The 21,536-nt window shown below is 37.3% G+C and overlaps 3 protein-coding genes across 3 annotated transcripts; 2 read left to right on the top strand and 1 right to left on the bottom strand.

Annotated features, from left to right (window-relative positions):
* Positions 1-628: 628 nt before the first annotated feature.
* On the top strand, positions 629-9,794 carry LOC113504296 (amino acid transporter AVT1D-like). Its single transcript, XM_026886553.1, has 9 exons — positions 629-1,007; positions 1,150-1,245; positions 2,433-2,547; positions 6,891-7,059; positions 7,503-7,691; positions 7,941-8,179; positions 8,290-8,496; positions 8,589-8,784; positions 9,025-9,794. Exons 2-9 carry the CDS (start codon positions 1,153-1,155, stop codon positions 9,155-9,157), a joined length of 1,341 nt encoding a protein of 446 aa, XP_026742354.1. The 5' UTR covers positions 629-1,007; positions 1,150-1,152; the 3' UTR covers positions 9,158-9,794.
* Positions 9,795-10,665: 871 nt separating this feature from the next.
* Positions 10,666-14,700, top strand: LOC113504298 (glycine cleavage system H protein-like). The gene is made up of 5 exons (XM_026886555.1): positions 10,666-11,006; positions 11,348-11,462; positions 13,127-13,206; positions 13,737-13,865; positions 14,170-14,700. The coding sequence occupies exons 2-5, from the start codon at positions 11,363-11,365 to the stop codon at positions 14,326-14,328; spliced, it is 468 nt and encodes a 155-aa protein (XP_026742356.1). The 5' UTR covers positions 10,666-11,006; positions 11,348-11,362; the 3' UTR covers positions 14,329-14,700.
* Positions 14,701-15,058: 358 nt separating this feature from the next.
* Positions 15,059-19,661, bottom strand: LOC113504297 (ATP synthase subunit gamma, mitochondrial-like). The gene is made up of 5 exons (XM_026886554.1): positions 19,400-19,661; positions 18,734-18,984; positions 16,610-16,773; positions 16,085-16,249; positions 15,059-15,727 (listed from the first exon to the last, which is right to left on the bottom strand). The coding sequence occupies exons 1-5, from the start codon at positions 19,489-19,491 to the stop codon at positions 15,458-15,460; spliced, it is 942 nt and encodes a 313-aa protein (XP_026742355.1). The 5' UTR covers positions 19,492-19,661; the 3' UTR covers positions 15,059-15,457.
* Positions 19,662-21,536: the final 1,875 nt, after the last annotated feature.

Genomic DNA, 21,536 nt, shown 5'->3' with positions numbered 1-21,536 from the left:
AGCACACTTTACAATAGACGGTTATTATTATTACTACCGTAGAACAAAAACTTAAACTTCAAACTTTCTGTAGAAATGGTTTTTGGTGAAGCAATAGTAATGATCAACTCGTTCATGTTCCAGGATCGATAGTTCGATGGCTTTAATGCGTATGACAGACAAACAACGCAGTGTTCGCGACGCTTAGTGACTGTTAAGACCCTCCGCAATTGAGAGAGGTCATTGTAATACCAAGAGTACCTAAAGGAACTCTCTCACACTGTCACATCCGTTGGTTTAAATTGCAATTCGATGTACTTAGCGAGTCTTTGTCTTCGTTGTATGGTCATGCTTTTGGCTCATGCTTATGGTATGGTTTTGTAACTACAGAGAAAAACGGGATTGACACCATTCGCTTAAGAAGGGACGCGAAGATTTAAGTATATTTAGTAATAAGAAGCAAAAATGTATCACCTCATTAATCAAGAATTCTACAAAAGCATGTTGTACTATTTTAACTCGCCTGTGAATATCTGTTCACATGTTTTTTGGCATTAATAAGTATCTTTGTTTGTGACTAATGAACCAGTGTTAAAACTTATGACTAGAAATGGTTCTCGAAACATTTCTTCTTCTAAATTAATTCTAATCATCACAGGCATCATTGCCTCACGGTTGAAATTCTCAAACCGATTTGAAGAAAATATTCCTAACACATTAATAAACCAGCCGACTACGATGAAAACTAGTAACGAAGCCACAGTAATCAACGTCAATAATGACCTTTATAGTAAAAAGAATAAAGTTCTGGTTTAGAGCGCGGGTGATACAGAAGTATTCAAAGGTACATGTTAAGTTAGAAACAGTTTTGTGACCATCGTCGCGTCGACCGGCCGCGTGCAAGGCGCGCCGCGAACTCAGTGGGAAGAAGCCATACGATCACATACCAGGAGCTTGCCACAGGAAACGATCACCGACTCCCAATTGAACAAAGTGACCCTTTAGACCACTGGACACAAAAGTTATAGGTAATTCATATACAGGAATATTTCGTTATAACCGGTCTAACAAACATCGTAGAGGCCCACATACTTAAGTACATTGTTTTTATTGCTCATGTGGGTGTTATAGATGAAGGAAGGTTTTAAAGTTTTATTTAATTTTTTGTAGAAGATGTCGAAGAAAGTAATAGAAGTTAAGGGGCAGACGAGTCCCAGCAGCAGCGGCGAAAATGTTTCGGAGAAAACCCCGCTCATAGGCAGCAAGGTAAGGTCTTTGGAAGAATGCCGTTAATGACCTTTTAAATATTGATACTTAAATATTTCGTAACATTATACCACATTATACCATGCTGGTATCTTATGTCATATCTTTTTTGTGGTCTCCTTGAGCATTTTTTACTGCTGTTCTCTGCCCAAAAAACTGTTCGTTGTAATTACGGAGAGCTAGAATTTAATAGACAAAGTCATGAAAGGATGTCGTGAAGTAAACAGTACCTGCTATCTTAAGTCTATATACTGACTAGTCAACCTAGCTTTACTTGCAGAGTAAATTTGTTCAGAAGCAAAGGTTTCATAAACAATGAAAACATTTACATTTAAATATGTTTAAATAGTATCAAACCCGCTGAGCATGACTGAATGGTTACTTTTTTGTTTCTTGCTTGTCTGATATTTCATCTAAATTTAAAACATATATTACTACAGACTACGAAAATATCAACTTTAATTTCACGCAATATTTGTGATGTAACATTTACACAGTGAAATGTTAAACAATATATTGAATTTATTATAATATGTTTAAAATTGTCGCCTAATTCTGCCCACTGTTCAACCATAAACGATCTAGTCATTTTTTGACCACATTTAAAACTCATTAAAGTGGATTATAATACGCTATTGCGCAAGGTTGCATGCTGTTTTTTTGTTGATTTGGAGTTCAATTTGGAGAGACCGGTTACTCTAATTTGACCTATAAATAGCTGAATTCCTCAAGTATTTAAATATATACTGCTTATTATTTAACTATGCTATAAATCATTAAGCTAAGTTGCTGATAGTAACGTGTTTATTTTAACTATCCACCAATCCCAAAATCGTGTAAGTTCCCACTTTTTGAAAAACTGTTCTTTTTCCAACAGTTAGCTGTAGTAGATTTTCACAAATGGCCGTCAGTACAGGATCGTTTTGAGAAACCACGGATTCTAGAAACTCGATTTTGTCATTGCCCATCCACAACTAAACTTACGGTAATCAATATCTCCGTCCCTATGATAGGTTGTTAAGCAGCCGTTGGATAGGATGAGGTACCATTTTTTGAAGCTGTTGTGATCGACTTCTATTCTTAGATACCGGATCTTACTGAAGTCGGAACTCTAAGTAATGTTCATTGAATTTTTTCTCCGTTAAGGATTCAGCTTATGTAGATATTATTTACGGAACTCTTCGCAGGATGAAGGCACTGGTCAACGCCAAGGTCTGTCCATGGAGCAGACGGCAATCCTTATAGCTGGGGAGATGGCTGGCAGCGGCGTGCTGGCTCTACCACGAGCTCTCGCCAAGACTGGTAAGTTGCTTTTAGTTCAGAAATGACATTTAGCTGGCGAATTCTTTTATGAATGTCTTTTATTCTTACTAACAATTTTATTGGAAAAGTTACACTTAAGTGAAATTTTTGGTTGGAAGTTTCTATGATAAATTCATCTGTAAAATGATATGATAATCCACTAAAAGCTTATTTGTAAAACGAGCGCGTTAAAACCAATAGCTTTTGAAATACAGACTTATAAATGTATCTTCTTATATTTATAAATATTTATTAGATTTTTATTTATTTGTTATCTTTATTGACATCGATTGCGAATTGTGAGAATACTTGTTGATCAAACAAGCTGCTGCTTGCGAACTAATCTGCATTAATAGATCTAAGTATATCAGATGACTGAAGTACAGGAAATGTCTCACGGTATTAATCGAGGAGGAGGTTTAATTCAATTCAATTTGACGTTTGAAGCTTTTTTTTAATCTTGTGCTTAGCTGTGAAACGTGATAGGTACATTTGGTAAATGTGGATCGATTTCAATAGATTTTTTTACAAGTAAGTAGCCTTAAGACCACTACGTTCATCTGCTCGTTACGTTACAATAAAATGAATTTACTTTTAATAGAGCAAAAATTTACTGGTCATATTGTCAACATCTGTTAGTCCAATAGTCAATATGCGTAAGTGGAAAGTTGTAGAGTTTGAATGATTTCAGGCTTTCCGGCGCGGACATGTTCTGTTATGTCTTGTTAACTAATTAGGGACTATTCAGATAGATATAACAAACCGTGTGAATAGTTTTCTAGGGCTCAGTATTAAGTCATAAAATTCTTATAAGAAGTATTTAATTATGCAATAAATACTTCTCATTTATTGCATATTTATTGGTGTGCAAACGGAGGCAGCGGCGGCAGCCGACTTATTTCCGAATTTGGTGACGTTCTGTTCCTGAGTGCCATTTCTTTTGGTTTTAGAAAAGGAGAGTTAGGTACATATTCAGTCTTCATTAAATTGTTTATGGTGCATCTTTTTTTCAATTCCTGCTGATCGTAATGATATGACCCCAAAAATGGAGTTACTTACCAAAAATTGTTTTTTTTTTAATACTTTTTACACTTTGACATGACTCAAGCCAGAATCTGTTTCCTCTCAATCTTTAATTCTCAACATGAATAACAAAGTCTTGCTTATGGCTATCCTCTAAGTTCAAAACACATAAAAGATTTTTGTTTCAAATTGAAAAATGAAATAAGTAAAATAGTATCGATATATTGATTATAAAGTCTAACGCCTGCTGTTTTAAATAGATAACACACCGCGTCAGTTATTGTAAACTACATCGGAATTCACATGGAAATGGCAGGCGCAAAAAATATGTGTTCGCGACAGCACTTTGTTTTTGTGAATATCTATTGAATATTTTTTGACTATGTTCGACTCAATCCTAATCTATAATTAAGCCAATAATTAAGTCGGTCCATATACCGTATGTATATCTATATCTTGGCGAGATAGTGTGGGAAGATGTATATTTAAGATACATGTGAATATTTATTGAACGTCCAAAACTACTTCGGTATGTTAATGAGCAGTCGCGTCGGCTATCGAAGGCCGTCACTCCCTGTTATCAAGTAAGATCGCCTGATAAGATAAACCACTATATGTGAAGGATTTTTATAATTTGCATACGGGGGAGGAATAAACAAAAGATTGAATTCATTACAATATTGGCCGATACTAATGCAACACATTCGTATAATCTCCGTATTACCAAATTCCTACTAAATAACTTTCAATCAATAGAATTCCGTAATTTTGTTTTTAGCCTGAAAAATCTGACAGACTAAAATACTTTGAACGTTTTCGTAGTCTGTTAATTATCTTAGCAATAGTTCATCTCGTATCATAGCGATAGTGAATCTCTTAATGACAGAAGGGACGAAAACATAAACATTTAATCTTCAGATCCTCAATTTTAAAATCAGTAATTTTTCTGAATTAACTCTAGCGGTCTCGACAGTCGAAAAAAATATTCCTCATACGACTGACTATGTCTCTGTAACCTGAATAATAAATTACCGAATAACAAGTCGATTATCATCTCACAAACGTGAAGACATCTTGTGTTATAAACGTACAAAGAATCATTCAAGCACGAATAAAAGACTCTTGATGATAAGTTTGAAAATAACAACTGACTGTCCAATGTTAACAAACAGATCAACTGCTAATACAACTTGTTACAATCATCCTTTTTAATGAACATAGCTGATTGCAGTCGGTGGAGAAACGACGAAGAGAACGCGAAAAAATTGAACTCTGCTCTGTTAAATTATATTGACCTTCGCTTTTACTTACCGTATGATATTTTCGGAGATGCGATGAGTCTAGACTCAGACCACTACCTATTACGGTATTTATGCGAATGCAAATAATAATAGAGGTACATTTACATTTAAATCTTTCGATAATTTAAATGAGATTTTAAGGAGCTTTAAGCGTTTTGTGTCTCATTCAAGGCCCGTCAGCGGAAATTCTGATATTTAATTTTGTCGGTATTCATTAGGCATGTTATGCAAAAACTAGATGGATTTTATTGTTTTATGCTTATTTTTGACTTACATATAAATTAAAATGACTAGCATGATTATTTACGCACGACTTGTCGTGGGAAACAACTCCATACTAAATTTGTACTTATTGATTGCTTGACTTCATAATTTGTTCCTAGTTACTTTATTAATGTTGAAATGAAATTGCCAATAACTTAGGAAATGGTACCCAATACTTAGCATATGATACACTACTCAATATTAATTAAGCAAACGGGTCAAAGACAACAAGCCCTTTCATAGATCGAATGTTTGCTACCTTCTACTATAGGTACCGAAGAATGTTGTTTTGAGAACTTTATCCAAGCGGAAGTGGAGCGGAAAGTTCTGAGTTACAAATCTTAGAATTGAAGTACGAGTTCGGTTCCCCGATTGCGTAATTTACTAACCGATGGATTAATCGAAATTGGATTAAATTTGACACCATTCCTATTTTCCAAAACTTTCATTCATTGGATTGACATTGCGTGCTTCGCGACTCAAGTGGTAAAGAGAATACCCATGTAAACTGCAATGGCTGGAAATCGAATAAGTTGCGTAATAATAATTTAAAGAAGTATTAAAATACCAGAATTGGGGCCCTGATAGGCCCTCTCGCGTGATCGCCTCCGCCTTGTGGTCGCCGTCGCGACTCGCGCGCTGCCAGCCGTTGGTCGGCTGGTGACGAACTAGCCTAATTACTAAACTGGTTCTACCGCTTTTTTGTACATTTTTCCATCGTTGGGCAACACTATGAACACATTTGAATGTATATATTTTTTGTTAGCTATTTGGTTACATTTTTATTTTATAATATTGACAAAACTAAAGAGAACATTGCTCTAATTGGAATGATTTAGGTGTTTTAGTACAAACTTAAGTATTGGCAAAAAGTGAAAACGATGCACACTTTATTAATTAATTATTACGTTATTGTTTATTACGTAACAAATTTGTTGGATATCTCTGCCGTTATAAGTTATGCAAGTTATTTTTATAATCAAGATTCTGACATTGGTTTGACAAAAATAAGTTGATTAGGGAAAAAAGCGGTTTTGTTAAGAAGATTACAGTAGTTATAGATTTAAAGTTAACAGGTTTTTATAAACGTATTTGTATCTCTTTGGGGACTTTCCGTTCAAAGTTTTATCAATCTGCGTTGGTGGAATTAAGTTAATACGTGAATAGTTAAATAGCAGATAGTTATCGTGCAATTGGAGAGGTCTACGTCCAGCTGTGGGCTGACGTATGTGGGCTGATGATAATAATAATAAATAGTTTAATTATTTTTTAAGCTACAAGCTAGTCAATCTGAACTGGAATAATAGAAATAAAATTTTAGTACTGTTTAAATCTAACAACGCTGTCTGCAAAATTCAGATCGAAAATCCTTCTCATTTAGTAACTGTCTTATATTATAAGCTCCATATCTCTAGGCCACTGGGTCCCACTGCTGGGTAAAGGCCTCCCCCAAATCCTTCCACGATTCTCTATTCTAGGCTGCACAGAACCAGCCCACGCGGTAAGCGTTAAGGTCGTCTCGCCAACGCTTCCTAGGTCGCACACGGCGACGCCGTCCATCCGCTGGCTCCATATACCCAAGCCAAAATTTAACTTTATCTTAATATCATGTGCTAACACACAACAGCTTTTCAAGCACTGCGAATATTAGAATCCTTAAAAATATTTAGTAACCGTCACTTCGAAAAAGAATTCTTAGCCGGTTTTTAAGCAAAAAATAAAATGAATCAATACACATTCCTTTTAATGTTACAGGATGGGTTGGAGTTCCGCTCATCGTGTTGGTATGCGTGGTGGCAGCGTTCAGCGGCAAGCGGCTTGGGGACTGCTGGTCCATTCTGGAGGACCGCGACCCGGAGATGAGGACCCGCAAGAGGAACCCCTACGCCATTATTGTAGAACAGGCGCTTGGCAAAACTTGGAGGTACTTTGTTTTACATATGTCGATCTATCTAAGACACATCTTCCAATAAGTCTTGCCGGTTCTTCTCCATATAATTGATATTATGGAATGCACCTAAAGTCGTTAGGCCGTATAATGTTAAAAGTGTCTGAAAAAATACCAAATTGAACAATAAAGATTTTATTTTGAAGATTTTTTTTTGATTTTGAAACATAAAACTTCGACCCGGACTCGAACTCTAAGAGTTTCTGGTGGTCATTTTAGGTACAATGAACAGTTATGGACCCCGTAGAACACAGCATTATGGTAGGAGAGAGGAGGAGCTCTGTTTAATACTTTGTTAATTAATTATTTCTCTTTTGTATACGACACTTTGTATTGCTTAAATTTCCTACTACTTAATAAGCATAAGTTATTTTTTTTGTAATATTTATTACTATAATTTTCTCCATGTGTTTCTGCAGCATTGTGGTATCGATGGCCATGATAGTGACTCTGTTCGGCGCGTCCGTGGTCTACCTGCTGCTGTCTGCACAGATCATCGAGGCCGTGCTGACCTCCCTCGTCCCAACCATCACCATCTGCACCTGGTACCTCATCGTCGTTGGTGCCATGACGCCACTTCTCTTCTTTGGAACACCTAAAGACTTCCAGTAAGTTATAAGATTTGTTATAGAAAAGAAAAGTCGGCTCATATTTTAATCCGTAAGAAAATTACAGACAGTTTATAATTGTTTTAGCTGGGAACTTTTAAAGAAACCTTTACCTATGGCATTATTTGTTTATGCTGTTGGCAATGATAAAAATGCAGTTTACGATATCGATAAGCTAGTTTTCGTATTGATTAACGTGCTTAAACGACTGCGACTTTAAGTTTATTATATGGGGTTATATAATTACAGTTTAATGGGAATCCTCGCTTTCGGTTCATCGTTACTGGCCTGCATCCTGTACTTCATTGAGATGATGAACGAGGCGACTCCCTTCACTTACCGCTACGGAATCCACGGATTCATGGACTTCTTCTTAGCGTACGGAACCTTCATGTTCGCGTTCGGCGGAGCCTCTACCTTCCCCACCATACAAAATGACATGGCCGACAAGAAACAGTTCGGGAAGAGCCTTCACTACAGTTTCTTTGGTATAAAATTAACATTAAATTGTATTGATTTATTTACCTTATATTGTTATGAGTACCCCGTAGGAGTACTTACTAGAGCTCAATTTGAGATACAATGTCATTTTCCACAGCGGTACTAGTACTGTACCTGCTCGTGGCGATTGGAGGATACATGGTCTACGGCGAGCGCGTGCTGCCTAACCTGGCCCTCTCGATGTCTCCAACACCGCTGACCCTGGCTGCCAACGTGCTGATGGCCATCCATTTACTCTCCGCGTTCGTTATCATTATTAACCCTGTTTGCCAGGAGATCGAGGAACTCTACAATGTCCCCAGAGGTTTGTCACGTTATTTATTACTTTAATACAAATTTTCGTTTTTTTACCTATATTTCTTAACATGGGTATAATATAATTGGGTTATCTCGTAGATTCCGCTGGCTGGCGCATGATAGTCCGTCTTTCCATAATGGCTGCGATCTTGTTCATCGGCGAGAGCATTCCTCGGTTCTACACTCTTCTGGCTCTTATCGGCGCCACCACCATCGCTCTCCTCACTTACATCCTGCCATCAGTATGTTACCTGAAACTGATCAGTCAACCACCCAGAGAGGGACAGACGCCTGTGTGAGTAGCTTAGATAATGTAATGATATATTTAGGTACTGTAAAGTTAATCAGCCCCGAGGAAAAATCTTACTGTTCTATTTCTCAATAGTTAGACCACGGAAGTCGTGGGAGTGCTCGAAACATGTTACTACCTACCTTGTTTCTAATTAGAATAAAAAACTTGTATTAAAAAAAATGTGAATGATTTTTTGTCAATAGACCTTTGAAAATAAGTAATGAATTAATTTGAATGTTGCAGTGAAACTCCAGGATGGAGGAAGATGGTGTGCTACGAGGTGATTGTCCTGGGTGTGGTGGGAAGCATCGCTGCCTCTATCAGTGCTATGAGCGCCATCTTCAGCACATCCATGGCCGTGCCCTGCTACTTGTGATCACATATCAAAATAGGAGTCGACCTGATCACACTGCGAAGGACACTGTCACACTTCGTGTTATAGCAATATATCGATGTATAAACGTAGTATTTGATATAAACTTGTATCTTTAGATATTTTTATACCATATAGAGTTTTTCTTTTAGAAATAAGTACCGTCTTTGCTTCAAGTTTCAGCAATACATCAATTTTACTAGTTTGTAACGCACCATTAAAGTTGTTAAGTATTGTCAGTTTGTCACGTCTTGACTAACTGCCGAATTTGCTCGATAGTCGTAAGGCCTTATTATTAAGATTCTTTTGCCATTTTGACGAGATTACTAGTTTAATCCTTTAAGAATCTGTTCCAATATGTACCAATTAGCATTTAAATCGCCGCATTTTCATTATGAACACTGACAATTATGAATTAGGTAGAGATATTCCATAGCTACATCTAGGTACCTGTCGTGTGCCGCTGTGCTAGGGCTTACCTCTTACTTCTACATAACTGCAAACAGCTGCTCTGTTCCACAACTGCATAAATATTGCTTTAAGACGTGATGGTAGGCCCTCAGGTTTTCTGGCGCCCTTTTAGCATTGTTACGCTTCAACACGCAACACATCGTCATACGAAATAAATGGTTAAGTTTAATAACGTTGTTTGATTCAGTGGCCGAGGTCCCAAGGTCACGGTTTATAGCATATCTCGACCTTATCTCGGTTTATTTGTTAACCTACAACATGGAAACATTTCCATCTAAACGAGATTTTACTACGCAATAATTCGAGGGGAAAACGTGAGCTTTTTTATCATGCATACATAAAATTTTCAAGTTTGTTTTTGAGAGAAACAGGTATTTAGAGGATTTGAATCACTTTGTATCAACAACAGACGCATGCAACAGAGCACCTTTCTATCTAGCCTAAAAGAGTTAAATTGTTTAGGAATATGAATTAAAGAAACACAAACAAAACTAGTTGGATGGTTTGCTGAATTCGTCTTCGGCTCGAATAGAAAAACCGGCGAAACCTGTGAACTTATTCAAAATCATTCTATGAAAACGGGAAGTACAGGTGAAGCCGTAGGAATCTGCTTGTATACTAATAAGATGATTTAATCATTTCGATACTGTGTGAACCTATATCCCGCTATGCAGTGAGACCGCGACCCCCAGCGGACTACCGTCACTGATAGCTTATCACTTGGATGCACAACACATTGTCAAAGACATCTGTGTCGATCGACACGGGGATCTTTATCTCTGAGTTACACTAATCAATAAATTTGGCAAAGAACGACAAGTAAAAAAATATTAGTCTTTTGTTCCTATGGCAGTTTTAGACAATATTGCTTACCTAACCAGAAATTTCTTCCACGACGCCTTACAATTCAGAATGATCGGTGAACGAACCCCAGAAGGTTCATTCTGGGGTTGTGTACGAATGTCATACCGGCCTTGGTCTTCGGCCAGTTCAGCGACCAATGATTTCCAGATAAATAAAATAGTTCCAAAATGAAGACAAGTCGCAACGTACACTGAGACAGTGAGTGATAGTGACGATGCTTCTCAACAAGACAGACTCATTACAACTCAAAGGAACAGAAGTCTCACAACGCATCCTTTGATATCTGCCTCAACGAACACTGGTTTATTGTTCGAGCTTGATTTGTATGGTCAGTGTGTACCTACTTGTCAGATCATTACCACAACTTGTGCAGAGTATACATTCTGTACTTGTTTGTCTACTTATTGGTGATAATGATAATAAAATGAGTAAGATGGTCTCGCGTCACCCCGCACTATCGCACCACGCGCCGATCTGCGCGTACGAGAGCCCCCGTCTTCCCTCCACGCTGTTTTAGGTAACCTTATTGTTTTTATTTTATCTTAACATTTTGTAGTACTTGTAATTAGTGGAGTAAAATAAACATTTATGCGAAATTTCTTTGTTTTGGCAAGCCTAATTTATTTAGTAAGACGTATTTAATTGTCAATTTGCTAATGTGCTTTCTTCTTTTGTCTCCTCAAGCTTAAAGTACATCATTCCATTTTAGGCGTTCCTCCTAAATTTTTACTCAATATTTTATTTTTATTTCATTTCCAGATGTGTAATTATATACTGGCCTGGAATTATCTTAGTTATTGAACATCAGTGGCAGTTTTACTCGGTTTTCCTGATGGTGACAGTGTGTTTCGGTTCCAGGACATTAATATAAGAATGGTGGTGTGCAGCGTGTTCCGCGTGACGTCACGGCTAGCCCGCAGCCAACTCAGCGCACAATGCTGCAGCCGAGCTCTCTACAGCACTGAACACAAACGTAAGGACCACCACACTTTGTTCCAAATGTAACCAATTTCTGTAGATGGTAAAGGAGCTTTCTGAATCGCTGTGCTGTTTAGACCTTTACCAAAAATCTTTTTGCTGGTCTTTGCATATCGAGAGTATATTTTGACACCTCAACTTACTTGTCTAAATAGTGTTGACCTTCAGAGAAATGTATGTGATAATCTTAATTACTTCGAAAACAATTAAATCAATTGTCTTATCAAAAGCTTTTAGGAGTTAAGCTATCTTTCACCAACTGTTCACCTTTATCTTAATTTATGAAATATTTCGCATCGATTTCGTTCACCTGCTTGACGGTTGTTTGAAGTTTACGACCTCATTCAGTTCAATGAGATAGTCAGTTATACAAAAAGTAACAATAATTAATAGTTGAGCGTCGTTTGTTATCAGCGGCCGAGGTGCCGGACTCGGCTCGGGATTACGCAACATTGCCTTGACACTATCAGCTCAATATTATTTTCTCATGTAATGATCGCGCCACGTGGCGAAGCTAGTGCTGCATAGATACCCCGTTGCTTGTTGGTGGGTTACACCACTTTCGTGTCGTCAAATGACGTAATACATATCAAACACTTTATATAGTAACTAACTGTTGCCAGCGACTTCGTCCGCTTGGTTATGAAGATATAAGTTAGATTTTTGTGAAATCCCATTTATAGTTTTAGACAACACGCATCTTCTCCCCTTTTATGTAAAACTTTTCTTTACTGATCGCCTTTAAGCGTTATGCTTTATTATCCTATAACTTTTAAAAACAAATTTTAATGGGCTATTAATTTATTTTATATCGGACCCGTGTATCCTTACATTTGCAGTATTAAACAAACAACATCTTTAGTTTTATAATACTAGCATAGATTACAAAATATACTTAATAACCTTAATATAATTAAGTTTTTCTTACATTCAAACACCTTTTTTAAGCTTACTAAAATAACTGAAACCATATCTAAGAAACCTTGTATATCTCAAGTTTATAGATATTAAGAGAACGCAAAAAGTAAATTACATTATGTTTACAATAGCAGCTTTGATTGTTGCTTACGATAGTGTAGTGATAAGAATAAACTTCTGGATATCTTGTGAATACTGTACTATTTGTAAGAGTAACATTAATTATAATAGACTCTTTAGTATTTAAGGTTGCTTATAAAAATTATATTGAGTTATTGTCATTTAAATACTGTTCATGGTGGCCAGTGTTCTGAGATTTTTGTCCGAGTATTTGAAGCCCGCAGAAGCGCCATGGCGAATGTATTCTTGTTTTATAATCGATGTTTGCGATAAGCGACTGTTATTGCTTGTTATAATTAATTTATTATCTTATAGAAGGCTGTGCTAATCAAAACAATTAATTGCGTTATTATGACATCATAGTGTTTTTCATTTCGTTTTACCCCAATGGAATTCGTCTAGCTAGCTATAAATTTAAATAGGGAATTATAAGTAAATTATTGCTAGTCGAAATCGTTTTTACTTTTTTCATACCTATAACACAAACTTTAAGCAAAATTAAAATTAGGGATAACTACCAAATATTCAAAGTCCAAGCACTCATAATATGTTCAATCTAAGCTGAGCTTAGCTGATGTATAATTTAATTACGTGATTAACCGAGTATCATTTTGTTTCCAGCACGGTTTTACACTAAGAAACACGAATGGGTGTCGGTGAACGACAACATCGGCACAGTCGGCATCTCCACGTATGCACAGGTTGGTGTCAGGACAATATCTACTTATATGGTGGTTGCTAATGTTGTGGATGATACCAGAATTTATGATGACTGTTGTCCTACCTTAACCAAATACCTTTATTGCTTTGCAATAACATGTTCACCTAGTGCTTTGTAAAATTTGTCTCAGGTCCGCAATTCTGCTATTTACAATGGCCGATGTATGAATGGAAATCAAATTAACTTTAAAAGTGTTTGACTATTCTCATGGGCATTTTGCCAACACTATAATTGTAAATTCACTGTATTGGCCGTCAGTGTTCCGCCTAGTTATTTTTCCTATTATTGTGTTGGATGATAAGGAGAATACAGTATCATTTCAATTCTACTTTCATTCATTCATTCATCAGATATTGTAAATACCGGAATCGGGGTCCTAGTTTGATTAGCACATGTAAGGTGCTAGTGTTAAAGACAACCTTATTTAAGAAGTGAAACCTAATGAAGAAAATAAAGAAGTGGTACAAAACAGCGACAGTCTACTTACTATTGAATTGTTTTGTATTGTAGGAAGCTCTCGGCGAGGTGGTGTTTGTGCAGCTGCCAGAGGTCGGCAAAGAAGTCGCCGCTGGAGACGAGTGCGGTGCCCTCGAGAGCGTCAAAGCAGCCGGCGAAGTCTACAGCCCAGTGTCGGGCACGGTACGTCATAATGCCTAACTAGTTTCAAAGGAGGTTTTATTTCGGATACTCTTGCCGTCTTTTACACGTACCTTATATGACGTACCTGAGTCTGGGTGTCTTGGTGCATGTGACTTGAATTTTTGTGAAACCCCCTGCGACTCAAGATTCATTTCCTTAGAGTAGTTTTTTTTAGTGAGTAGATATCATAAAAGTATGAACTATGCTTCAAATTAGGAACTACTTTAAGTATTTCCTTTTGCGTTGCTCGTTTCGTGTAGATAATATTAAGATGAGTAACAAAGACGTTGTCTAAAAATTACAGATAACAGACAAAAATAGCGAAGTGGAATCGAAACCGGCGCTGATCAACAAGTCGTGTTACGAAGAGGGCTGGCTGTTCCGCGTAAAGCTATCCAGCCCCGAGGAGCTAAAACAGCTGATGGACCAGGCCACCTACGACAAGTACCTGGAAGAGCACTGACCCGCGCTGCTGCTGTATTTATAATGTTGTTGTTTTGTCTTACCCTACGTATTTTATTTGTTGAAGTGTAAGCCAATATTTAATTTCGTTTTGTAAATGAATGAGGAACATTTTGCCACCAAGCATTATGATGTTCCATCGTCCTATTTTGGTTGTGTACGCTCTCTCACTTGACTTCTAATTTTAAATGTTTTTTTTTTATTTTGTTATGAAATGTGAAATTTCTACCATAGCTCTTTGTTATAATGTTTTGTTGGGATGTGCACTGTGCATGCAAGTTATCTGTTAAAGTGTTGTGATAATTAAAATTGTTCCTTTTTCTCGACGTTTGCTTTATTTCATAGGTTGAATAAAGTTTATGTTTTAATCTTGTTCATTAATTTATTCACCAATCTGAAGATATCCTTCTTAATGTTTGCCTTTTAATTTTTCTTTTCTTGGAAATAACCTATTGCCTGGTCCTAATATGCTATTGATTATGCTTCACTTTTATCCATTGTAATAGTATTCTTAACTGCTTTAAATATGTTGCGTCTGCCGGTATGTTAATGAATACTGAAAAGCGCCATCTATCAAATAGGTGTGGTACTAAATACCCGCATGTTGTAGAACATTCCTCTTAGAGCTTCATTTTCTCCATTATGACATTAGGTACTGTAAAATAATTCAGCTAACTACCGCTATTAGTTTATCCAGTTCAACGATTGGGGAGGAAAAAAAACAGTCTTCAAAACTCTGATGCTATTTTAATGAAACAGATGGTCTTGATACATTTATATGATTGGCGCTTTTGAGATCACATCACGAGTTCAGTGAAACAGTTAATTAAAATAAAATACTTCTTAAAACAATATTAAGCAAATCGTAATTACAAAGCAATATTACATAAAAGGGTGAAAGAGACATCGATGCAAAAACTTTGCGAAAGGACTTAGGTTTTTACAACTAAATCTCGTGACCAAAAGCACTTTTTACTTTTATTTACAGTAAGAAATCATCCGAAATCATTTCATTGATATGTAAGTATGTAATTGCGTCGATGTTCCATCCATCCCATAAACATACTATACTACTATATATCCTAAAAAATCTGGCAATAAGCATACAATACTGGTTACATATAGTGTTATCACGTCTTGAGCGCCGCTGCTCCAGAGATGATCTCGATGAGTTCTCTGGTGATGACAGCTTGACGCGTGCGGTTGAACAATAGCGTGAGCCTGCGGATCATGTCGGCAGCGTTCTTCGTGGCGTTGTCCATGGCCGCCATGCGGGCTGACTGCTCGGACGCCGCGCCCTCCTTGAGCGCGTAGTACAGCAGCGCCGCCAGCGTCCACTCAGTGTAGCTCTCAAGCGTGTCGTCCTCGACGTCGTCGAATGCAGTCATGTTGGGTGCGCCCTGCGTTATATCACCCAATATTATTAGCTATCACGGCGTCATAAGTGTGAGTGTGAGTCATGTATGAGGTTCAGGAAGAAATCCAGGTGTCAATTTATGTTCGTAGTTTAAAATAAAGTTGTCATCACACCAATCCTTACTACTACGTGATACGGGTTCTACTAATAAAAGGCTACCTTACCACGATCGACAGTTCTCATATATTATGTTCAATCTAATTACCGAAGTTTCACATGCAATTGCAGTGTACGTACAAGCGCTTAAAATTGGAATTTTAGATCATTAATATGATGATGTAGCAAAATTTGCAGTAATCTGCAAATTCTGCTACAAATCTACAATGAGTTATGAGCTTACCTCTATCTTGGTTTTATTGAATACAGGTATAACGCTGAGCTCGTATTTGACAGGCGTGAAGTACTTGTTGTAGTAGATCTCGCCAAGATCGTACGCGTAGCCGGCTTCCGAAATGACAGCCGCCATCCGCGACGCATCTGCGAACGTTGGAGCCAGGCGTCCGACCTGAAATCAATATATGATAATTTCCTTATCAAATCAAAAACACCACAGGCAATACAACAATATATTTAAGTACCCAGAATCCAAATGAATGGCAAAAAATGTGAGCGCCTGCAAGAAAAGACATAGCAAAGTTAAGGATCAGAAAATTAGAGATTATATTTTGCAGAGCATGTAATAATATGTTTGGTTTTGTAAGCATAATTTCTAAATTTTCACATGTCATATCTAGGCAAATATTTTTTTTTTGTCTAATGGCATTTCTAATGTAATCTCTGGTTATTATGCGATTTCTGATTTAGTTTAGTTCAGACAAACAGCGTAAATTTATCTATGAACAACAGTTAAGAAGCGACTACTCACCTCTTTGACGCTGACGAGCATATTCGGTGCGTAAATACGTCGCAGCATGGTACGAGACTTGTCGCCCACGCAGACCAGCTTGCTGTGCGCGCCGTCGGCCGTGCGAGCCGTCAGCTCGCGCTTGATGCGCCGCGACACTCCGCTGTGCACTCCACCGCATAGACCTGCACGTAACCACTTGTTTCATTACCACTAATAACACACTCAAACGAATTCAAAAAGGTGGATGTGCTCAATTGCAGAACTTTGCAATGGATTAACCAGTTTCGTTGAAATAGCTCTCATTTGGACACTGATTATCATCAAGTCTGATTCAGTATTTTTATATGTGAAATCTGTTGTATGTTTTTGTCGGTAATACTATTTGAATCAACTGTAATCTCTGTGACGACGGACTCATCTTCAATATTCAGCTTAAGAAAGCAAACACTTATTGTTATTTGTTCTCTACGGCTTACAATTTGAGGGTGGCGGTAACGTTGACCCTCTATGGTAGATCAACATTTGAAAGATTACTAATATCGGTTACATATGTGTGTTGCTTTCACCAATCATTATGTACGGATTAAGGGTCTTGTATGACAATCACGTGCAACCTCCTCAACCGCGATCACCGCTCACGTGTCAAAAGCGCACATGCTTTCATCGTGTGGCACTAAAATTGACCTAGGTTAAAGATGATATGCAACTGTCCCGTAATTAGATTTAATTAGCCATGATCGTAGAAAATGATTTCATTTGTGAACCGTGACCGGTATGAATGCTTGTAAAGTGTGCATATTACTGGATTAGTCTCGAAAAATGTGGTCGAACTGGAGAATTACTTTGGAAATAATGGTTGAATTTGATCAGAGACTAACATTTGGTCTTAATAGTGCTATGGACCCTACGTTGAATACAAAAAAATAGAAGGTATAATGTAAAACGTACATTATGTTATTAAAAGTTAAAAAGTTAATAATAATTAGAAAATGACGTCAAGAAACCAACAAAAGTTTTGTTGGTGCTACGCTGATCAAAATGATCTACTTCGAATGGTGTATCTGCGCCGCCATTTTCGTCCACCCGTCCTTCAGACGTAACATTTTTGACGTTACCGAAATAACTCGAAAACAAGTACATAATATGTTCGAGTAACCGTTATCGTTAGATACTGAACTAGTAATAAATTAACTGCGACATTTAAGAAGATATTGCGCAACGTTTGTTTGTTTTGAACGCACGCACAGAACGAAGAAGGTAATAATATTAATAACAAACGTTTATTTACGTAAAGCCTGGGTTGCCGTTAGACGTAGGTAAATAAAAACAAAGCTTAATAAGGATTTCTTATGATGACTAGAATTAAAAACTCGGGAGCAAGATTCAGCCACAATTAGGGCAGCAGGTATTGCCACAGAGGAATAAACAGCTATAAAAAAGCAAAAGAAAGTACCTTTTCAAAATTCGCGTAACATATGTTACTGTTCACTTTAATTAATAAGATAAGCTTTGTTTTGTCTTAACTTAATACATTTTCACTTATTATTGAAAATAAGAAACATCCTCTTGATATAACAAGTATTAGTGCCTTTTGCTCCTGGAGGCATGAGATTTAGCAGTAGTGACGTAAGCATGACGTGCGCGTCCGCATTCGAGGCAGCGGAGGTGCTCGGATGCGTCCGTCGCCGAGCCCTGATCCGCGATAACCCCACTATCACCGAAATGTATCGCCGCACCGACCGGCGAGATGTTTGCTACTCTTATCACGCCAACCCTTGTGTGCTCTACTTGTGACGGTATTGACACTATTAACACAATGACGCGTTAATATTTGCCCATGTTATCATCCACAAATCCACATGAAAATTCAATAACTAATCATTTTCTGCCCATTAACTAACTCGAGCTGGTTCTAACTAACCTTAATGAGTTATTTTACTATGTATGCCACATTCCCGACGCTGATAATGTATTCGATGATCGGACTTTAACTTTGTGTTGCAATAAGAATCTATTGAAAATTACGAGCAATAAGAAAAAATAAAAAAAAATCGACATAAAATTGGTTCTGAAAATTATATCCAGATGATTTGCTAAAAGTGTGAGTGGATATTTATTACTGCTGTATCTCCTCAACCTCACCTCTATCAGAAGTCATGGCTATGTAGATCCTTTTGAGTTTCTTCTCTGCTTCCTTCTGTTCGGGTTTCAGCTCGGCCTCAGGCGCGGGCTGGGCTTCTACGACTTTTACCTTTGTCTTTGAGTGGTGGTGGTGATGATGGTCGGCTGCGTCGTCAACTGGACCTTTCACCAGCTGCGATGACTGGTAGAACTTACGGGGTCCGTAGCCGAAGGGCCGTGCGGCATGAAGTTCGCGTTCCGCTCTTGCGAACCTAAAAGAAGTGAAAATCAATTAAGACTATGACACTATCCAATTATCTTCCATAAGATCTTAAACTACAATATACGTTATAGAATACGTTAGAATGAAGACTTTTAACAATAACAAGACTATTTTCCATTCAATTCATCTTTGCGCACGGCTCTAGGTGAGGGTAAGCTTGGTTGATGTACAAGAACATTGTGTTCTAACTTCTAATACTCTTTGGTTTGTGTGTTACTGTCACACTAGTTAAAGCTTCCTTCTTGTACTATACTAATGAACATGCGTTCCTACAGGGCGCCGCGCACACATCGAGTTGTCTGTTTATCATGAAAAGAATTTTAAAACATGTTGCTATCCTCGTGCAACATCGCCGAATAGTTATTTTGCTTATTCCTGGTTTTTATAAGACTATCTGCACTTACTTGCTCGCTGACACCATTTTCATGGTTTTTGTGATCTTCTGAATATTCTTGATAGACTTAAGTCGTATCGACACCTGCTTTAGCATCACCATCTTGCCGGTTTTAGTTTAAAAACTCAGGTCACAAGAAAAAAAATGTATTAGGCCCCTCGGTAAATACTCTAATATTGTTGTTTTCTAACGTTACATTGACGTGCTGTCATCAATCACTGTCACTCTGACATTGGTGGCTATAAGAAACCCATGGAGGTTCTATTAGGTTAATTTGTTTACATCAAAGGAATCTTAAGAGCTCTCGGGATGATTTAATTTTATTCAAAATCCAATTAAAACGAGGCTTAAAACTGGTTCCTCAAAGGTGCTCCTGCTAAAAGCATTTCGCGACGAAATTATCTTTTAACACTATAAACTTTTATGGTAATAAGAAGCAATATTTTATTTGGTAAACAATGTCGCAGTGTTTGTAGCCTTGCGGAAACGGAAATGTAGGGCAGTTCCTGATGCAATTTTCTGCATGCCTCGACTTGTGTAAAAAACGAAGGTTATTTTTATATAAAACTTGTTAAGGATATTAACTTCAGTCAATTCTTCACCAACGGCTCAGCTGCAGACACGCGAGTAAAGTAGCTGCAACACAGCATTATAAAAGGTAATTTGATAATTATTTTGGCACACTTTTGCTTTTAGTAATTATACTATAGCAGCTAAATATTACTTACTAACAAAGTCTTATGAAACAAAGCGTGCAAAATATCTGCGATATGTATTCGTAATTATACATACAGCTGACATATAATTATGTCTATTATTTTTTTGTTCGCTATGTTTATCTAAACATGTTACGCGTTTGCGATATTTCTGGAAGAATGTGATAAACAGCGATCAAAGTGGACTAAATCGACAGTGTAGAATGAAGTTCTATCACCAATTTCAATCTATGGGTTCGGAAGGGTAGGTGTTGTTTTTTGGTTTGTTGACTGATACGTCATTCACTCGATTCCCTCGCTTCGTATCTATTCACTTCGTTCATATCAAATTCGAACAAATGAATAGGCCTTGCCTACAAACGCAGTCTCGGGTTTAATATTATATGACATATTTGTTTATAATAATTTGTTATTAATATCTCCCGTTATGTAACGTATTGGCGACCGAAGGCTCGACCTACAGATTGCCGCATTCCAGCGTCAGTGGAGATTTATTGAGAACGCATGCGCACTGCAGCCCTCAACTTTATATAAATCATTGCTATCAGACCCTTGACTAACATGAGAGTATTTTATACGCAATTTTATTTTTGTGACCTCCTTAATTGAAATGTTTGAGAATTTTCGATTTTTCCCGTATTTTTATCTTCCTGGAGGCTTTAACACAGTTTTTTTTTTATACTTAATACCCAGTAATTGATGAACTAGCATCCGATTTTAGAGTCTACTTGTAACGTAGAAGCGAAGTGACCCACCCAGTTTAAAACATTTGCGTCTTAAAACAATTATACTCAATAGATAAAAAATATTCAATTAATACTGCTTATTAGATACGTCAGATAAGTTATCTATTGAGAGGCGTTTATCAGGAGTCTCCGCCTTTGCCCCCGAGCCCGGGACCGTAAGTGAATTCGATAGCTATGCGGTTTATCAATGAACTCTATCCGCGCTCTTCAACTGTTGCTGAAAACGACTATCAGCCAACACTTTACCAATAACGTGTCAATAAACAGGGCATTGTTTATCCCCCCCGATGTTGACAAACCACTTATCTATTTTCAATTAACACCAAATTAAAAATAATAAAACCTTGACATTAAAGATAAAACGATTTCTGTTTTTTGCACGATAAATTGGCCGTATCTGGTACTTGACCAACTTGGTTATTTGGACATGTTTTGTCATAAAACAAGTATATTTTGATCCAATAAAGATTTGTTTATTGCGATCAATAGCGTCGTAATGTGGACTGGTACAAAAACCAGTCCGACCTTCGTGTGACGAGAGTAAACTTGTAAAAAGCACCAAACGCAACAACAACGCTACATTGCATAGACGAACTTTTTATCAAACAGACACGTCAATGTAAAAAGCGGAGTGTGCTCTTTACAATTTGGATGCGGTTTGTAGATCCTCTAGTTAGTGTATTCC

Source organism: Trichoplusia ni, chromosome 21, assembly GCF_003590095.1.
Source record: "Trichoplusia ni isolate ovarian cell line Hi5 chromosome 21, tn1, whole genome shotgun sequence".
Classification (NCBI taxonomy): Eukaryota; Metazoa; Arthropoda; class Insecta; order Lepidoptera; family Noctuidae; genus Trichoplusia; species Trichoplusia ni.
Note: the sequence above shows the minus strand (reverse complement) of the source record. Positions and strands in the feature narration are given on the sequence as shown.